This window comes from Ursus arctos, unplaced genomic scaffold, assembly GCF_023065955.2.
Source record: "Ursus arctos isolate Adak ecotype North America unplaced genomic scaffold, UrsArc2.0 scaffold_18, whole genome shotgun sequence".
NCBI lineage: Eukaryota > Metazoa > Chordata > Mammalia > Carnivora > Ursidae > Ursus > Ursus arctos.
Genome location: NW_026622852.1, coordinates 2074064 through 2096134, shown reverse-complemented (window position 1 = coordinate 2096134; position 22071 = coordinate 2074064). Strand labels below are relative to the sequence as shown.

General features: G+C 39.0%; 1 protein-coding gene across 12 annotated transcripts in view; it reads right to left on the bottom strand.

The window, feature by feature from the left end:
* Positions 1-22071, bottom strand: part of KDM4C (lysine demethylase 4C) — a 419337-nt gene that overhangs the window by 318880 nt on the left and 78386 nt on the right. For all 12 annotated transcript variants that reach the window (XM_048223474.2, XM_048223476.2, XM_048223479.2 and 9 more), the window contains one exon: positions 9099-9292. In XM_048223474.2, coding sequence (XP_048079431.2) covers positions 9099-9292 — 194 coding nt within the window. The remainder of the gene's footprint in view (positions 1-9098; positions 9293-22071) is intronic.

Here is a 22071-nt window from a genome sequence, read left to right as displayed (position 1 = left end):
TAAACTCTGCCAAGAGACACTGCCTACCTCCCAATATTTAATAAATTTGTATTGCTTCTACCACCTTTCAAAGCTCACTTAAAATATATTATGATGGGTACTAAAATGAATTTTAATGATAATAGAATTTACCTCAAAATTATTTATGCTAAACTAACATAATCTTTCATAAATCTACTGGGAAATATTCTTAGAGTCATTTATATCATTCTTTTCCTACAGTAGTTATCTTAGAAAGTGGAATGTAGATTAGTGGTCATAACTCACTGCTGGATTTTATCATTTTATCATTATAAATAATGGTCAAGGTTAAAGATAATAGTGAGATTATAAATCTACCATTAATGCATATAATGATGTCTATACGTCTATAATAACTAATAGAGTAATTACAGAAAATAGAAATGCTAGCAGAAAGAAATTTTTTGAAACTGGGCAAAATTATTCTCACTCATGAACGATGGTACTCCTTCACAAAGACACAAGACTCTAGAATCAGGCTTCTCCCTGACCAGCATACTCTCCCCTAAGCGATCTTTAGAAGATAACATAATTCTGTTCAGGAAGTACAGTGGGGGGGATCATCTTTCTTGATAAGAAAGCAGAGATATCATCTAAACTCCTCTAACAGTGGGGGATGCGGGAGAATAAAATAAACTCCTCTAATACTGTAATTTCAAATTATTGTCCTGGGCATTCTCATTAGCTGACTTCTAAAACACCTCCAGAAAGGTTTTGTTACTAACTTTCCAGGTTTCTTAAGGAAAATATATAGTTACCTATAATGAATTGACCCATTTCATTTAATTTTGTTCACACTGAAAGTGAATGTCAGAAACAGCATGGAGGTAATTATACAGCTGAGAAACTGCCCCAGTGCCTATGGATTGCTTAAAATATTTCTCTGAGTCTTTCAAAGTCCCAAAAGTACTAAAGGACGACATTTCAACAGATGTTACTGTGATGTTGAAGAAACATGACAAACAGAGACCCACAGGGAGTAAAGCATGTGCTCAAAACTGGCCCTCAGGAAACAACTATGTAATGAATAGTCCCACCATACCATTCTGTCACAAAAGCCTCTCTGGGTCCTAGACCACCTACTAAAAATGTTCAGTTTTTATTTATTCCATTTAGAGAGCAGAATGCTAAGAATTTATCAAATGAAATGTGAAAGTAAAACACCTTTAGGAAAGGAAAAAGATGGCGGAGGAGTAGGGGGCCCCTTTTTCAGCCGGTCCCCTGAATTGAGCTGGATATCTACCAGACCATCCAGAACACCGAGGAAATCAGCCTGAGACGTAGGAAGATACATCTGGATCTCCAGAAACGAACATCTCCAGCGCTGAGTATTGAGGTATCAGGCAGGGAGCCATGAATCCGCGCACAGATATCGGAAAATAAAAGGAAGGGGGAGGGAGCTGCAGCGCTCGAGCACCAGGAAGCAGTAGCCACCTGCACTGGGGAGCGGGCCGGACTCGAGGACCGGCACCGGCGAGAAAGCGGACTGAGACCGTGAGCCAGGGAAACGAGCATCCAACCAGACGGAAAACCAGAGCTCCGGAACGCCCGAGAACCACAATGAAACAGGGAGCTCAGGAGCGCATGCGGGAACCCAAGGTGGCTGGTGGTGTTAGAAGCACAAAGGACAGAGACATGTAGGCCCTGGAAGTAACGGCTGGGACACCGGCTGCGGGGTGCACAACCCAGGAGGCTGCAGGGTTTTTAGCAGCACCGACAGAAACAGAGTTAAAGTGGCCAGGAGAGCATGGTGGAGAGCAGACTGCGATCTCTCTGTTCTGAGACAGAGACTAGGATACAGCCACTGCTGCTCTGACTCTCAGAAGAGTCACAGAAGACCACCAGGGAAAGCAGCCAGAGAACAAAAGCCCGGGAAAGCAGCCAGAGAACAAAAGCCTGGAAATACCAGTTCCCATTGTGCCAACCCCATCCCCCCTCGCAGGGGACGGGGCGACTCTACCCGGACAGGGTTGCCTCAGTATCAGCGCGGCAGGCCCCTCCGCCAGAAAGCAGGCTGAAAAATCAAGAAGTCCACATCCCTAAGGTCCCTATAAAGCAAGTGCACACTGCCTGGGTCCTGGTCAATAATTTGGGCTCTGTGCATCCCTGCAACCTCTCCTCATCAGAATGACAAGGAAGAGAAATCCCCCCCAACAAAAAAAAAAGATAATGAGACTGTGGCCTCTGCCACAAAACTGATGGATATGGATATAACCAAATTGTCAGAAATGAGTTCAGAGTAACAATGGTCAAGATGATGTGTAGGCTTGAAAAAAACAGTAATGAAAATATTAATGACAATACAGAATCTCTAAGGGCAGAAATGAGAGTGAATCTGGCAGAAATTAAAAATGCTATGAATCAGGGGCGCCTGGGTGGCTCAGTCGTTAAGTGTCTGCCTTCGGCTCAGGGCATGATCCCGGCGTTCTGGGATCGAGCCCCACATCAGGCTCCTCTGCTGGAAGCCTGCTTCTTCCTCTCCCACTCCCCCTGCTTGTGTTCCCTCTCTCGCTGGCCTTCTCTCTCTCTCTTTCAAGTAAATAAATAAAATCTTTTAAAAAAAAACTGCTATGAATCAAATGCAATCTAAACTGGATGCTCTGAAGGTCAGGGTAAATGAGGCAGAAGAACGAATTAGTTAATTGGAAGACAGGATGATAGAAAAGAAGGAAAAAATGGGAACTTGGCTCAAAAAAAATCCAATCTCAAGAATGTAGATTACAGGAGATTACTGACTCAATGAAACATTCCAATGTCAGAATCATCAGCATCCCTCAGGGGGTGGAGAAAAAGAGAGGTCTAGAAGAGATATTTGAACAAATTGTAGCTGAGAACTTCTCTAATCTGGCAAAGGAAAAGCATTCGTGTCCAAGAGGCAGAGAGGACCCCTCCCAAGATCAATGAGACCAGACCAACACCATGTCACATAATAGTACAATTTGCAAATCTTAGATGCAAGGATACAATCTTGAAAGCGGCCAGGGAGAAAAGAGTCCTCACCTACAGAAGGAGGAAATCAGAATAAGGTCAGAGACCTGTCTACAGAGACCTGGCAGGTCAGGAAGGGTTGGCAAGGTATTTTCAAAGCTCTCTCCGAGAAGAACATGCAGTCAAGTATCCTTTATCCAGCAAGGCTGTCATTCAGAATTGACGGAGAGATAAGGACCTTTCAAGACTGGCAGAAACTGAAGGAATTTGTGACCACCAAGCCAGCCCTACATGAGATATTAAGGGGGCTTCTATAAAAGTAAAAAGACCCCAAGAGTGATACAGAACAGAAATTTACAATCTAGAGAAACAAAGACTTCACAGGCAACATGACATCACTAAAATCATATCTCTCAATAATCACTCTCAATGTGAATGGCCTAAATGCTCCCATAAAATGACACAGGGTTGCAGAATGGATAAAAAGACATGACCCATCCATTTGCTGTCCCCAAGAGACTCATGTTGAACCTAAAGATACATCCAGACTGAAAGTGAAGGGATGGAAAATCATTTTTCATGCCAATGGACCTCAAAAGAAAGCTGGCGTAGCAATTCTCATATCAGACAGATTAGATTTTAAACTAAAGACTGTACTTAGAAATACAGAAGGACACTATATTATTCTTAAAGGATGTATCCAACAGGTGGATATAACAATTATAAATATCTATGGCCCCAACAGGGAAGCAGCTAGATACACAACCCAACTCTTAACCAGAATAGAGAGACATATAGATAATAATACGTTAGTAGTAGGGGACCTCAACACTCCGCTCTCAGCAATAGATAGATCACCTAAGCAGAATTTCAACAAAGAAACAAGAGCTTTGAATGACATACTGGACCAGAGGGACCTCACAGAAATATACAGAACACTACACCCCAGAACAACAGAATACTCATTCTTTTCAAATGCACATGGAACTTCCTGCAGAATAGACCATATACTGGGTCACCAAACAGGTATCAACAGATACCAAAAGTCTGAGATTATTCCCTGCATATTCTCAGACCACAGTGCTTTGAAACTGTAACTCATTCATAGGAAAAATTTGGAAGAAACTTGAACACTTGGAAACTAAGAAATATCCTGCTCAAGAGTGATTTGGTAAACCAGGGAATTAAGAAGGAGATTAAACAATTTTTGGAGACGAATGAAAATGAAAACACATTGGTCCAAGACCTATGGGACACTGCAAAGGCGGTCCTACGGGGAAAATATACAGCCATCCAAGCCTCACTCAAAAAAATAGAAAAATCTAAAATGCAGTTTTTATATTCTCACCTCAAGAAGCTGGAGCTGGGACAGAAGAACAGGCCTAACTCATGCACGAGAAGGCAGTTGATCAAGATTAGAGCAGATATCAATGAATTAGAAACCAGGAGCACAGTAGAGCAGAACAACAGAACTTGAAGCTGGTTCTTTGAAAGAATAAATAAGATCGATAAGCCACTGGCAGGAATTATGAAAAAGAATAGAGAAAGGACCCACATTAATAAAATTATGAATGAAAGGGGAGAGATCACAACCAACACTAATGAAATAGGAAGGATCATTAGAAACGTTTATCAATAGCTTTATGCCAATAAATTAAGCAACCTGGAAGAAATGGATGCCTTCCTGGAAACCTATAAACTACCACGACTGAAACAGGAAGAAACTGATTATTTAAACATACTGATTAATTATGAGGAGATTGAAGCAGTGATCAAAAACGTCCCCAAAAACAAGAGTCCAGGGCCTGATGGATTCCCCGGGGAATTCTACCAAACATTCAAAGAAGAAATAATACCTATTCTCCTGAAGCTGTTTCAAAAAATAGAAACAGAAGGAAAACTACCAGACTCATTCTATGAAACTAATATTACCTTGATCCCCAAACCAGGCAAAGAACCCATCAAAAAGGAGAATTACAGATCGATATCCCTGATGAATATGGACGCCAAAATTCTCACCAAGATCCTAGCTAATAGAATCCAATAGTGCATTAAAAGGATTATCCATCATGACCAAGCGGGATTCATCCCTGGGATGCAAGGGTGGTTCAACATTCGTAAATCGATCAGTGTGATACATCATATCAACAAGAAAGAGTCAAGAACCATATGACCCTCTCAATAGATGCAGAAAAAGCATTTGACAAAATACAGCATCCTTTCCTGATTAAAACCCTTCAGAGTATAGGAATAGAGGGTACACACTCCTCAATTTCATAAAAACCATCTATGAAAAGCCTACAGCGAATATCATTCTCAATGGGGAAAAGCTGGAAGCCTTTCCCTTAAGATCAGGAACATGACAAGGATGCCCACCCTCGCCATTATTATTCAACATAGTATTAGAAGTCCTTGCAACAGCAATCAGACAACAAAAAGGGATCAAAGGTATCCAAATCGGCAAAGAAGAAGTCAAACTGTCTCGCTTCACAGATGACATGATACTCTATATGGAAAACCCAAAAGACTCCACCCCCAAACTACTAGAAGGTATAGAGCAATTCAGTAATGTGGCGGGATACAAAATCAATGCTCAGAAATCAGTTGCATGGGGCGCCTGGGTGGCTCAGTTGTTAAGCATCTGCCTTCGGCTCAGGGCGTGATCCCGGAGTTCTGGGATCGAGCCCCATGTCAGGCTCTTCCGCTGGGAGCCTGCTTCTTCCTCTCTCACTCCCCCTACTTGTGTTCCCTCTCTCGCTGGCTGTCTCTCTCTGTCAAATAAATAAAATCTTAAAAAAAATTTAAAAAAAAAAAAAAAAGAAATCAGTTGCATTTCTATACACGAACAATGAGACTGAAGAAAGAGAAATTAGGGAATCCATCCCATTTACAATAGCACCAAAAATCATACATTATCTCGGAATTGACTTAACCAGAGACGTAAAGGATCTATATTCTACAAACTACAAATCACTCTTGAAAGACATTGAAGAAGACACAAAAAGATGGAAAAACGTTCAATGCTCATGGATCGGAAGAATAAACATAGTTGAAATGTCTATGCTACCCAGAGCAATCTACACTTTCAATGCCACCCCGATCAAAATACCAATGACATTTTTCAAGGAGCTGGAACAAATAGCCCTTAAATCTGTGTGAAACCAGAAAAGGCACCAAATCGCCAAGGAATTGTTGAAAAGGAAAAACAAAGCTGGGGGCATCACGTTGCCAGATTTCAAGCTATACTACAAAGCTGTGGTCACAAAGACAGCATGGTACTGGCACAAAAACAGACACATAGACCAATGGAACAGAACAGAGAACCCAGAAATGGACCCTCGGCTCTTTGGGCAACTAATCTTTGACAAAGCAGGAAAAAACATCCAGTGGAAAAAAAGACAGTCTCTTCAATAAATGGTGCTGGGAAAATTGGACAGCTACATGTAAAAGAATGAAACTTGACCACTCTCTCACACCATACACAAAGATAAACTCCAAATGGATGAAAGTCCTCAATGTGAGACAGGAATCAATCAAAATCCTAGAGGAGAACATAGGCGGCAACCTCTTTGACATCGGCCACAGCAACTTTTTTCATGACACATCTCCAAAGGCAAGAGAAACAAAAGATAAAATGAACTTGTGGGACTTCATCAAGATAAAAAGCTTCTGCACAGGCAAGGAAACAGTCAAAAAACTAAGAGGCAGCCCACAGAATGGGAGAAGATATTTGCAAATGACACTACAGATAAAAGACTGGTATCCAAGATCTACAAAGAACTTCTCAAACTCAATACCCAAGAAACAAATAATCAAATCAAAAAATGGGCAGAAGTTATGAACGGACACTTTTCCAATGAAGACATACAAATGGCTAACAGACACATGAAAAAGTGTTCAAAATCATTAGGCATCAAGGAAATTCAAATCAAAACCACACTAAGATACCACCTTATGCCAGTGAGAATGGCAAAAATGGACAAGGCAAGAAACAACAATTGTTGGAGAGGATGTGGAGAAAGGGGATCCCTCCTACATTGTTGGTGGGAATGCAAGTTGGTACAGCCACTCTGGAAAACAGTGTGGAGGTCCCTTAAAAAGTTAAAAATGGAGCTACCCTATGACCCAGCCATTGCACTACTGGGTGTTTACCCCAAAGATACAGATGTAGTGAAAAGAAAAGCCATATGCACCCCAATATTCATAGCAGCATTGTCCACATTAGCTAAATTGTGGAAGGGGCCGAGATGCCCTTCAACAGATGACTGGATTAAGAAGATGTGGTCCCTATATACAATGGAATATTACTCAGGCATCAGAAAGAACTATTACCAACATTTGCAGCAACATGGACAGGACTGGAGGAGATTATGCTAAGTGAAATAAGTCAAGCAGAGAAAGACAATTATCATATGGTTTCACTCATTTATGGAACATAAGAAATAGCAGGAAGATCGGTAAGAGAAGGAAGGGAAGAATGAAAGGGGGGTAAACAGAAGGGGGAATGAACCATGAGAGACTATGGACTCTGGGAAACAAACTGAGGGCTTCAGAGGGGAGGGTGGTGGGGGACTGGGATAGACTGGTGATGGGTATTAAGGAAGGCACACATTCCATGGTGCACTGGGTGTTATACGCAAATAATGAATCATGCAACACTACTTCAAAAACTGAGGATATACTGTTTGATGACTAACATAACTTAATAAAAAATTATTATTAAAAAAAAACTTTAAAATGAGTTAAACAGCTTCCCCATAACTTTTTTTAGATCACAAAACTCCATAAGAAATGAGAACTGCCTGGATTTTTCTTGTACGTCCTACCTAAGAACTCTGCTCTTCACCTAAAACTTGCCTTCCAAGTACATGTCATTTTGATCATTAGGAAGTTTTGCTATATCTGAATTTTTTGGAGAAAATTTACAACTTAACATCTCAATACATGATAAAACCTCAAGGGCAAGTAATAATGGCAAAATGGAGGTGGAGATTATCCCCAAATTACTGCATCTCAACACCTAATCAAGCAGGAGAACTTGGAAAGAGGCCATTATCTTTAACTTGGAGGCAAGAAAGCTACTGGGCTGACACAAGCACCTGAAGAGCATCCTGTCATGTTCACATCCATCTGAAACATCATCTTTCCTGGATTGGTCAAGGTCATGCTTCATATGCCTCTGTGTTTTCCCGCACATACGTGTATTATAGAAAAAAGAACTGATACTTAAATTTCCCTAAGAGTAAAACCCACAAAAACAAGTTCAAAACATGAAACTGGCTAACCACAAAAGATCCCAGGGTGACTGACTAACAATTACATATGTGTACTAACAAGTACATAAGAATATACTACGTGATTTTACAAAGTGGTACATCTTTAAGTCATTGCTCAGAAAGATGAGGAAAGAGGCTCACAAACACAGGAAATTGCAAGTTAAGAACACATATTAACAATAACATTCTTTTCCCCACACCCATCACCTGGAGAGCAGTAACAAGCCGCCTGATTCATCCTTCCTCTCCCACTCTTGTCATTTATTTAGAAGAGGCTGGACCAGATGATCATTATTATTATCTAATACTCAACATCAATGAAATCAACTTTCACTCTTAACTATTTCCACCATACCTTCCAGCAAATGCTCAGAGAAGTAAAAATGCCTAATAAAATTCTGCAAGACTACAATATCTATCAATCCATCCCCCACAAAATGCTCTGCAAGCCACTTTGGATATACCAGTCACTACTAGCTTTATGGTTTTGAGCAAAACCAGGGGCAGAATGGGAGACAATCAATTATTACACTCAAAAACTTTCAATTCATAGGGGCGCCTGGGTGGCACAGCGGTTAAGCGTCTGCCTTCGGCTCAGGGCATGATCCCGGTGTTCTGGGATCGAGCCCCACATCAGGCTCCTCCGCTATGAGCCTGCTTCTTCCTCTCCCACTCCCCCTGCTTGTGTTCCCTCTCTCACTGGCTGTCTCTGTCTCTATCGAATAAATAAATAAAATCTTAAAAAAAAAAAAAAAACTTTCAATTCATATAAATCTGAATTCACCAGATAAGGGAAGAAAATCCTCTTCAGTAGGTTCGTATTGCCCAAATTTCAAAACTCCTAAGCAAATGAATATTAAACATGTAACTTGCCAAGACTTGGGCTCTCCAAAGTGGAGATAATTAATGCTGTAGAGGTCCATATCCTCGGTGTGCCATGCGAATGTGGTTTTCCACATGCCAAAATAGAGATAAGGGGTATTTACACCTTCTATAGAAATACCGCACTCTTCTTCAACCACATCCAAGACTGTATTTAGGCGAGCTATGTTCCATTCGTCCACACCCTGGAACCAGGAGAGAGAGGAAAAAAAAAAATCAAACATTAATAAGCTAATAAAATAACATTTACTAATCAAACTGTCATGTGCCAAAATTATCACACTGTATATTTTAATTTACTGAGAAATGAAAAATAAATCAATCATTATTCAGGTGATATATCAATTATAAATTATCCAAAATAACTACTGGCATAATGCGGTTATATGTGAACATTAGCATGAAAGTATAGCAAAAAACTTCCTGATTCCAAATAGAAGTGTAAGGTAAGGCTCCACCCCTCAGTTGTTGTTAACAAAAAATCACTGATTCAAAGAATATGATTTCCATCTTTGGCATACCTTTTATTCGAGGGGGGAGATAGTCTTTTGCTTTTTAGTTTATTTGTTTATTTGTACATTAATTTAGAAGTCATGTTCAACGTCAGACATCATCTCAAGATACCAATGGCAAAATATATCTTCTGTGCTCCCACTCTCATCCCTATTCATTTCAATTTTAGCATGTGATACATCATTTCCTAAAAATCCCACCTCTAATTATGGGGAAAGCTCTTAGCATTCTTCTAAACCAGATCATTGTGCTTTTACTGTTCCTTCAACTAAATAGTAACTTCTTATGTTGATGGGAAGTTTTAAACACAGAATAACTGAAAAAAAATACTTATCCAAATGATAAAATTGCTGGGGAAATCTAGTTTTATAGGAATAATGGTGATGATAGAGAGAAAAGGGTCACTGGTACTAGAGTTATGGTGATAGGAAAAGATTCTGGTTTTATTAGAACTTACCGATTATTCAATTATAACTCACAATTGCTTAAGATCTTTACAAACTGTGTATTTTTCCTGCATGCCTTTCTCATAATGAAACATAAAGATTAGAGATTGGGCCCATTTCTATGCAATCATGAGGAAACTGCAATGCCTTTAAATCCATTTCAATCTCCTCGTGGTGCTATTAAAGAAGGGTGTTCGATGTGTTCCTCTACACTGATAAGGCCTTCTCCAGTGACTGCCAATGACCACACAGACAACCACATCCAGTACTTCCCTTACACACTAAAAACTTCCTGGGCTGTTCTGTTTTCATTTTGGTCTTAGACAATTCTCTGCTAATCTTACGTCCTCAAGCTTTGGGTTAGGAAAATTATTGATGCAGCAGTTACTGAAGCTCTGCCTCAGGTAACGTAATTAAAAGTCCCAAAGGAAATAATTTAATTCCCCAATCCCCCTAAGCAGCCAGTCTATCTACAACTTAGACCCCATAGTGGGAAGTTGCTATTTGGAAATTGGTCAAAGTATCTTTTGAGAGAAGATCCTAGGTTCCAACTTATAAGACCTCATAAAAATTAAATCAAATTCTATAAAATGTTTTATCTCACTCTATTTATAGTGATGCAGTCTCTTAACTTTAGTCAGACCTCGGTCCAATCACTCTAATAATAGAGTCCTATTTGAAAGTCATTACTGAGGCAATGAATCTAAAGTAATAAATGAGCACCATATTATAGGAATCATTTTAAACTGAACGAGCTTGCAAATTTAAGAACTATTCCTCTGAAATTCCTATATTTGGAGAATTCTTCTTTATTTCTGACTGACATTATCTTTCAGAAATCACTGAGGCTGAATCCCTTGACATCCCTTGACCTGCAGCTCCAAGGGGAAGGTAGAGAAGAAAGAGTGCTGAGAGAAGACCCAGATTATAGCCCCAGCTCTGCCACTGACCAGGGCAAAAATCACTAAGACTTTCTGAGCTTCCAGTCTTTCTTCATGAAAACATGACAGCTACTACATCTTCCTAGAGCTGCTCAGAGTACAGACTAACAGACACAAAATCTTTGGAAAATAACACCTACTATTTCTTAGAACCTATGAAATAAACATCTCCACTATTCTCTAATAAATCTTACTGGAAAGCCTCCCCAGACAACTTGAGATAAGTGATAATAAAGTCCTGTGAAATTCACTAGTGGTTCTTTCCATTAATGGACAAGTAACATATTTGTAGTACTTCCTTCTGAGCAGAGCCACAGTTGCCATAATGCTGAAACTTAATTTCTTTTACTAAAATAAAAAGTCCTATCATTTCAACTAAAGAGGTTATATTAAGAGTAACTGGCATAACAGAGACTAAAAATAAATTTTACTGCTTCAAAATTCCTTCTCCAAATTGTGTTCTCTACTATTGAATGAACTACCTACCTGCTACCAAGGACAGGCTCTGCTCAAACACTGAAGAGTCCAGGTCGCCCTCACAGATCTAGACAAGGAGTACCCCTAGTCTATTATTTAGACAAGTGTTATACCATGCTCTACCCCATTACATTATACATACATACATACTATACCTATTCAAAACAATCCTGTAAAATAGGTAACATTATACCTAAATGAGCAAATGGAAAAACTAATACTCTTAGCTAGTATTAGGTAGCAAAGATAAACCTAAATCAGATTCCTAAGCCTAAACTCTATGCTTCCAGTTCTGATCATCTTAAAATAAAACCTCTCATCCTCTTCCGTCAGCCTCCTCAACAAAGACCCAAGGAGCAAACCCTGGATTTAGGATGGGCAAACCCATCGAGTTCCCATATTCTTCCCACCCACAGGTACAGCCATCCTACACGAACACTGGCAAAGCTTAAAATGCAAGCCTGCTTTACTTTTGCTGAGGTGGTAACAGAACTCATTTAGTGTAAAAGCAGTCTCCAAAAAGACCCTAGCTGCAAACAAGCTCCACATGCCAGGTCAAAATTTGCCCAACTATTCAAAGCTTACAGCCATCGAGTCGTAGCAGAAAGTCTGCAGACCAGCCCAAGTTCATAGACAAATGCCTATTCCCAGATTCCAACCCCTCAAATAAAGCTCTCCCACACAGCTTTCAGCAGATGCTTGAGTAATATTTGTAATTCACCTGACTTCCACTGGGCAGACATTACCTGCCAGCTCCCACTCCCTTCACTCCAATCACCCATTTGGCATTCTGGGCCTGTCCTGTTCCATTTGTCTATTTACCCTGCATCTGTCAGGTTTTTTGAAATAATTCACAATTGGCCAATGATTTGTGCACATATACATAATTGAGAAGTTTACGAAGGATTTTTCCTTTCAATCTATCTTCCACCTATCAGGAATCAGATGGCAGTCTGAAAGAAGTCTTAAGTCTTCATCACCATAACCAGAGCCAGGCTTTGGATTTCACAGAGGGAGTAACATCAGAACAGGAACAATGCATTTATACATCTCCACAGAGAGATAGTACCAAGTTTGAGTTCCTGGCCCTTGCACTCTGAGCCTGCATCCCTGAAATAGGCCATAGGTAGGACAATAAGCATCCTCTCCTTGGGACTGTGCACATCTGTGACTCCCCCTACAGTGACTGCACTCAGTCACTGGAAGACTGAAGGATGACACAGCAATAACATGCCATGTGAGAAACCTCACCAACAACGAGCCATTCCCACTTAACACAGAGAAATAATGCAAAACTCATAGTAAACCAATTTTTCCCAAAATATTTCCAGTGGGACATTAGTCCTACCAGAGGCTATGGTGAAACTATGGCTTCTTTTTCTCCTCCTCTTAGAGAGAGTCACAGCGCTGAGAGGTACTCCAAAGGATGTGAAAGGCCCTAGTATAAGAAAGTCTGCTTAACTCTGTTTAACTCCAAATTCCCCAAATATTGCTTAACCATGGAATTTTGTTTATATAATACATTAAAATTCCATAAAATCATGCTGTGTGGGACAGCACATTCAGGGAAGGATCATAGTAAACTGCTCCTTAAATGCCTCAGCCCAAATAACTCAGTAGTAAAAGAGAAAATAATCTGAGCCACAGCTGTGATGGCATTTCAAAACCCAGGGTATATGAGGGTGTGGCTGGACTATGGTAACATCTATTGTCATAATATACATATGTAATTTGATTGTGCCACCTAAAAACACATAGAGATAGTGTAAATTTAATGCAATTAAAACCTTCCCCAAAAGGTATTTTTAAATGAAGATATACGAAGAGGTTAAAACTAGGAAGAAAACACAGAAGACATGATCAAACTTTTAAAACTACCAAAATATACTGATAACCAGAGAATGGGCTTTAAAAAAAAAAAAAGTATGTAAAAATGAAGGCATGGGGTACCTGGGTGGCTCAGTCAGTTAAGCATCTGCCTTCAGCTCAGATCATTTCTCAGGGTCCTCGGATCAAACCCCACATCCGGCTCCCTGCTGAACAAGAAGTCTGCTTCTCCCTCTCACCTTTGCCTGCACCTGCCTCCCCCTTTGTGGTCTCTATTTCTCTCTCTCGAATAAATAAAATCTATTATTTTTATTTATTTTTGAGAGAGAGAGAGGGAGTACAAATGAAAGGAGGGTAGGGAGAAGCAGACTTCCTGCTGAGCAGGGAGCCCCATGTGGGACTTAATCCCAGGACCCTGGGATCATGACCTGAGCCAAAGGCAGACACTTAACTGACTGAGCTACCCAGGCGCCCCTCAAATAAATAAATCTTTGGGGAAAAAAATGAAGGTACATCAATCAAAGCCTACATAAAGGTTTTTCTAAGACAAAAGACAAATTAGCAAACTTATGAAAATCAAGGTTAATACATACACTCTTTCTGCCCTCACCCAGCAAATAACAAAATGAAATGAAGAACTTCTATCTCAAAGAATGACACAATCTCAGAAAAGCAACATGCTGTACAGGAGTCAAAAGCTCTCTGATGAAATATTGGCTCCAGTACTTACGAGGGTTATAGGATCTGATAGCTTCTCAATGGTCATTTGTGGCAGAGCAGTGACCAGAGTTCAAATCTGCCAACTAGGCCATGACAAGACTGTGACCACCTTGAAACAGCCATAGTAAAGGCCCAGTCTCTAACTGGAACTACTTTAAAAAATTATATCCTTGCCAGCAGAAGTAGGGTCCTAAGTCTTCCCAAGAATACATAAATCCAGACCTGCTTACCTCATAGGACAACTGTAAAGATAAGATTACAAAATACATATGAAAATATTTTTTTAAATTTCCATTCTAACTCAATTTTTCTTTCAAAAACATGGGAAGGGGTTTCAGGACCACAGCTTGAGTGGTATTCCCTGGGGTTCAGGGCCCCCCTCACCTCAAAGAGAACTGTCAGCAGCATGTTCCAAAGTTCACAGCAGGAAGTGAAGAGCTGGGCGACAAAGCAGGAGCTACAAATTCAGGTGCCCAAAGAGCCCAGCACGTAACATCAGTGAGTGAAGCCGCCAGGTGTAAGTCAAAGAGGTGGGGAGACCATTTGGAGACCCTACTCCCCTCCCAAACAGGGAGACCCTACCCATTTGGAGACATTTACTATCCTGTCTAACAAGAACAGACGTTACTCAGGTCCTGTCTACTGCTGTCACTAGAAATGCTGCCAGATCTTCTGATCTTTTAAGAGAAGCCCCAAATCCAAATTTTATGTGGTATTAACCAACTTTTAAAACCATGTGGGTCAAACAAAATACATCTGTGGCCACTTCTGCAAAAAGGTAGCAGGCATTAAAGAGTTCACATTTATTGTAATAATTTAAAAGTGATGAAGGAGGAAGGAGTTTTGGAGATAGGCCATAAATACAAAGTTAGTGACTGTGAGCTTGGGGCAGAGACACTGCTCAGATTTTTAAAACTAATCATACATTTCCCCAACACTAAATAACAATGTCAGGTATTGTATAAACGTGTCCAGTAACCAGAGTGAAATTGTGCAAGTGTCATGACAGGAATCTACTCTCCATATACATGTTGTCCTCCCATTCCATCACTGTGTAGAAATCCAATATGCAAATGAACAGAAAGACACAAAGTAAAATGGTAAAATGCAAAGCCTGAGTGATTATGAAAACTGAATAACCAAGCACAGATCAGTGGAACGTAGCACACAGGTTTAGGCAAAACAGTCCTGAACAAAGCTATGTAACTTCTTCAGACAAGCCTCTGCAAAACAATAGCCAGGATTAAGAATGAAAAGAGGGCAGAAGAAAGCTGTGCAAGAATTTAGCCACACCATGCACACCTGCCAAATGACAGGCATTGACAATATGCACACCTGCCAAGTGACAATTCAGTGAGCTGTAATGCACCAAGGTCAACCTGACTATACATTCTGCTTTGTCCACAAAGTAGAAGAGTTAAAATCACTTGCCTGTAAATATGAGAAACTGCTACAGTATCAACAACAATCATGTAAAAAAAGCCCTGCATGACCACTGAAACACTTCCAACTGAAGACTCAAACCAGTCAAGAACTTCTTCACTCTATTTTACATATTTCAGGGACTGCTTTCTCATTTGCTTTACACAAAAGCTGGGTGGCCATAGAACAATAACTGATAAATTGACACACTCACTATTACTAATTATATTTTTATGGCACCCTTCATACAGTAGAAGAATCCATATGGCTCTTCTTTTCCAAAATTAGTTCTAAACACTGACCTGTTAATCTCTCACTTAGGGCTTTCCACATCTTCATTGTCATCACTCTGTTATATTCTATCCTCAACATTATCAACATCCAACCACGTTTCTCTCCCCACCCCATCTCCTGCCATCATCCTCAGCACCTTCAGTGTTACACCCTTGGGGTTACTTTTCAAACAATGTTATGAACCCCCAATCTCTCTCCTGAGTTTCAGTGGCACATGCCCAGCTCTAAAGTGGACTCACAATGACCAACAGAAAATTCTGAAATGTTAAGAATTTTAAGGGGAAAACACCATTTCATTGAAAATCCACTTATTAAAAAAAGAAGATCCACCTCCTAGATGCTGTAAGACTCAGAAAATACTGAAAGAAATTATTACTGTAAAAGCTTTCCAGTCTGCTCCTGATTCAAATGAGGTTATAAAAAAAAAAAATACAGATAAGCCAAATTAGAGTATTTCTTCTAACACAGAAATGTCGTCACTAAGTTATGTTGTGCTCTTGGTCTTTACAAGAGCTAACACAGCTAGCACCTATTTAAATTACCTTTCTCAAAGCCTATTAACTGCAGAATTGGGGACAACTCATACCTAGTAACAAGATTTGCATCCCCCATCAGATTGTTAAGAAGAAACAAAGTGATGTACGCAAAAAAATCTTTAAAAATTAGTAAACAAGCTTTAAAAAAAGAAAAACAACATTTTCTTTATATCTGATATCTACCAAAAAACTAGTGCAGTTATTCAGCAATTATTTTATTAATGCAGAGACCTAACATGCACTGAGATAATTCCCATGCTAGCAAAATACCCTCATTTTACGGATGGAGATAAGATGGTCAGTAATTTAACAGGCCTCCTTGTTTGAGACTTAGACCAGCCAGTCTTCTCAGCAGCAAATATATTGTCTGTCTAGCAAATCATAATTCTTTGTAATCAATCCCTTCAGAAATACTGGAGCTGGTTCCATTTTTATAATTCAGTATTATGATATGGTGTTTCTCATTAGCACGTAATGTGCACTATGCAGTATTTTTAAACTTTTTAGGTATCTCTACTTAAACTAATGAAATAAAATACTAATGTTTAAGTATTTTTTAAAAGATTATGCTTTGCCTCATTTGGCTTTTACCATCCCTCCCCCCTTTTTTTTTTACTGTGGGCTTTGAAAGCAAATTTACTGCCTTTGGAAAAAAAAAAAAAAGACCCATTTTAAGTGTATAAATTGATGAGTTTTGACAAATATAATCACCACCACAACCCAAGCATGGAACATGTCCATGACCCCAGAGTTTCCCTGTGCCCCCTTTGCAGTCAATCCCTCCCCCCACCACCCCTGGCCCCAGGCACTATAGATCAGTTTTTTTCTTTTCTGGTATTTCATATAAAAGGGGTCATATAGGATGCCCTCCTATGTGACTACCTAATATCTTACTGAACATAATATTTTGAGTGTTGTGTGTGTATCTAGAGTTAATTCCTTTTTATTCCTGGCTAGTACACCACTGTATGGATAGTTCAAATTTGTCTATTCGTTCTCCTGTTGATGGACATTTGGGTTGTTTACAGTTTGGGGCTATTATGAGTAACCCTGTTATGAATGTTCACATACAAGATTTTATGGTCGTATGCTGTTGTTTGCTTGGGATGAATATCTAAGAGTGCTTTTCCAGGGTTATATGATAAGTGTATACTTAACTTTATAGAAAACTGACTAATGGTTTCACATGACTACCCGCAAAATATGAGAGTTCTGGTTGCTCCGTATTTTTTTTTTTTTGTCCTGGATCCTCATTTTATTTTATTTTATTTTATTTTATTTTTTTATTTTAATGTTTTTTTATTATATTATGTTAGTCACCATACAGTACATCCCTGGTTTCTGATGTAAAGTTCAATGATTCATTAGTTGCGTATCACACCCAGTGCACCATGCAATACGTGCCCTCCTTACTACCCATCACCAGTCTATCCCATTCCCCCACCCCCGCCCCTCTGAAGCCCTCATACCATCACTTTTAATGACCCTGTCACAGCCCAGTCGACCCAACACCTAACAAAAGACCATACACCAATCTCCACTAATTCACTGGGAACTTAGAGCTAGGCTAATGTAAACTACTGCCACTAATTCATATGGCTTAAACAAGTCCTTGAAGTCTCAAAGGTAATGCACACAGAGAAAGAAAAATAAAACTTGGTTAGTGCTTTAAAGACTTCAAAATTCAATCCATTTTACACAGTAATGTGTGAAAATTGTACCTTTCCATAACTAAAATGAAAGTTCTGATCCACATTTTAAAATAGACTGAGGATTTCCTATAGATCTTTACACAATAAGAATAAAATTAGACCCATGTGAAATTCATTTTGTTTAAAGTTCATTACAACATGTGACATGATAGCCCTTTTTCTTTCTTTACATAAAAGTCTCACATTCTCTGAACTTTCTAGTTTTAAAACAGACCTCCTTTCCTCAAAAAGTTAAAAACAAAACTACCCTATGATCCAGCAATTGCACTTCTAGGTATTTACCCAAAGAATACAAAAATACTAATTCAAAAGAATACATGCATCCCAACGTTTAGAGCATCATTATCTATGATAGTCAAATTACAGAAACAGCCCAAGTGTCCATCACATGGTGAATGGATGAAGAAGATGTGGTACATGGATAAATAGATAGATGATAGATAGATAGATAGATAGATAGATAGATAGATAGACAGATAGATAGATAGATAGATAGATGACAGAATGAATATTACTCAGCCATAAAAAAGAATGAAATCTTGTCATTTGCAACGACATGAATGGGACTAAAGAGTATTATCCTAAGTGAAATAAGTCAGTCAGACAAATACCATTTGATTCACTCATATGTGGATTTAAAAAATAAAACAAATGAGCAAAGGGAGAAAAAAAAGAGCGAGATAAACCAAAAAACAGGCTCTTAACTACAGAGAACAAACTGATGGTTACGAGAGGGGAGGTGGGTGTGGGGATGGGTTAAATAGGTGATGTGGATTAAGGAGTACATTTATCATGATGAGCACCAGGTGATGAATGGAATTGTTGAATCACTATATTGTATACCTGAAACTAATATTACACTGTATGTTAACTAACTGGAATTTAAATAAACTTTTTAATTTTTTTAATAAAATAAATAAAAATAAAACAGACCTCTTTTCCCTTTACATTTTTATACACCAAAATACTTACAATTTTATAGCAGTGCCTTTTCTTTCTAAAAGTCTAGACAATAACCAATGTAGAATGAGTTTTGAAAGAAACAAACAAAAAAATTCTTTAACAAAAGCACCATAAAAAAAACACAAGACTGTTCACCATTAAAAGGTAATTATGAGTATGAAAAGAAAAAGGGGAGAGAAGAAAAAGGCAGAAATGCCCGGTCAAATAAAAGACTGCAGAGAGCCTGGGACTCCTGCATTGAGTTTGGACTATTAAGGGTTTCAGGTTAGGTTAATGTGCCCCTAGTTCCAGGCAGAAGCAATCCCAACCCTCCTGAGAGAAAAGCATCCTCCATTTAAACCTATAAATTTTTCACAAATTAAGATCAAGTCAAAGCATAAAACCAAAGATCACCAAACACACAGGAAGGCAAGGCAACATTGGACAAAGTAAGCAAAACCTGCTGACAAAGCATTAGAACCATCTCCAGCAAGAGCTGTTGACATTAGAATTACCAAAGAGACTCTAAAGAACATGAAATATTTAAAGAAATAAAATATGGAATCACAAAGACAAGCTCGTAACATAAACTACTTGGAATGACTATCAGATCTGGAGGAAGGGGTGGACTGCCAGAAAGGAAATACATCACTATTAAACTAAAAATGCAATAAAAGGTTTAAACAAGAGAGGTAGTTAACGAGAAGATAAAATTTAAGGTCTTACCACACAGTGCAGTACAGAAAGATGACGAGACAGAAAATCTGAAAGTGAAGTAATACTTAGAACAATAAGTATATCTAGGGTTCTCACAGTCTCAGGAGAGAAAAAAATTCATAACAAATAGCCATCCAACCCTCACCCAAAAGAACAGAAAAATCTAAAATGCAGTTTTTATATTCTAACCTCAAGAAACTGGAGCTGGAACAGAAGAACAGGCCTAACCCATGCACGAGAAAGCAGTTGATCAAGATTAGAGCAGATATCAATGAATTAGAAACCAGGAGCACAGTAGAGCAGATCAACAGAACTAGAAGCTGGTTCTTTGAAAGAATAAATAAGATCTATAAGCCACTGCCCAGACTTATTCAAAAGAATAGAGAAAGGACCCATATTAATAAAATTATGAATGAAAGGGGAGAGATCACAACCAACACCAATGAAATAGGAAGGATCATTAGAAACTTTTACCAACAGCTTTATGCCAATAAATTAAGCAACCTGGAAGAAACGGATGCCTTCCTGGAAACCTATAAACTATAAGGATTGAAACAGGAAGAAAGTGATTTTTTAAGCAGATCAATTAATTATGAAGAGAATGAAGCAGTGATCAAAAACCTCCCCAAAAACAAGAGTCCAGGGCCTGATGGATTCCTCGGGGAATTCTACCAAACATTCAAAGAAGAAATAACACCTATACTCCTGAAGCTGTTTCAAAAAATAGAAACAGAAGGAAAACTACCAAACTCATTCTATGAGACCAATATTACCTTGATCCCCAAACCAGGCAAAGACCCCATCAAAAAGGAGAATTACAGACCGATTTCCCTGATGAATATGGACGCCAAAATTCTCAACAATATCCTAGCTAATAGGATCCAACAGTACATTAAAAGGATTATCCATCATGACCAAGTGGGATCGCAAGGGTGGTTCAACATTCACAAATCGATCGCGGTCTGAAAGAAAAATTCAAAAATCATATGATTCTCTCAATAGATGCAGAAAAAGCATTTGACAAAATACAGCATCCTTTCCTGATTAAAACACTTCAGAGTGTAGGGATAGAGGGTACACTCCTCGATTTCATAAAAACCATCTATGAAAAGCCTACAGCGAATATCATTCTCAACAGGAAAAAGCTGAAAGCCTTTCCCTTAAGATCAGGAACACGACAAGGATGCCCAATCTCGCCATTATTATTCAACATAATACTAGAAGTCCTTGCAACAGCAATCAGACAACAAAAAGGGATCAAAGGAATCCAAATCGGCAAAGAAGAAGTCAAACTGTCTCTCTTCGCAGATGACAGGATACTCTATATGGAAAACCCAAAAGAATCCACCCCCAAACTACTAGAAGATATAGAGCAATTCAGTAACGTGGCGGGATACAAAATCAATGCTCAGAAATCAGTTGCATTTCTATACACGAACAATGAGACTGAAGAAAGAGAAATTAGGGAATCCATTCCATTTACAATAGCACCAAAAATCATACGTTATCTAGGAATTGACTTAACCAGAGACGTAAAGGATCTATATTCTAGAAACTACAGATCACTCTCAAAAGACATTGAAGAAGACACAAAAAGATGGAAAAATATTCAATGCTCGTGGATCAGAAGAATAAACATAGTTAAAATGTCTATGCTACCCAGAGCAATCTACACTTTCAATGCTATCCCGATCAAAATACCAATGACATTTTTCAAAGAACTGGAACAAACAGCCCTTAAATTTGTGTGGAACCAGAAAAGGCCATGAATCGCCAAGGAATTGTTGAAAAGGAAAAACAAAGCAGGGGGCGTTACAATGCCAGATTTCAAGTTGTACTACAAAGCTGTGATCACAAAGACAGCATGGTACTGCCACAAAAACAGACACATAGACCAATGGAACAGAATTGAGAACCCAGAAATGGACCCTCGGCTCTTTGGGCAACTAATCTTTGACAAAGCAGGAAAAAACATCCAGTGGGAAAAAAGACAGTCTCTTCAATAAATGGTGCTGGGAAAATTGGACAGCTACATGTAAAAGAATGAAACTTGACCACTCTCTCACACCATACACAAAGATAAACTCCAAATGGATGAAAGTCCTCAATGTGAGACAGGAATCAATCAAAATCCTAGAGGAGAACATAGGCGGCAACCTCTTTGACATCGGCCACAGCAACTTTTTTCATGACACATCTCCAAAGGCAAGAGAAACAAAAGATAAAATGAACTTGTGGGACTTCATCAAGATAAAAAGCTTCTGCACAGGCAAGGAAACAGTCAAAAAACTAAGAGGCAGCCCACAGAGTGGGAGAAGATATTTGCAAATGACACTACAGATAAAAGACTGGTATCCAAGATCTACAAAGAACTTCTCAAACACAAGAAACAAATAAACAAGTCAAAAAATGGGCAG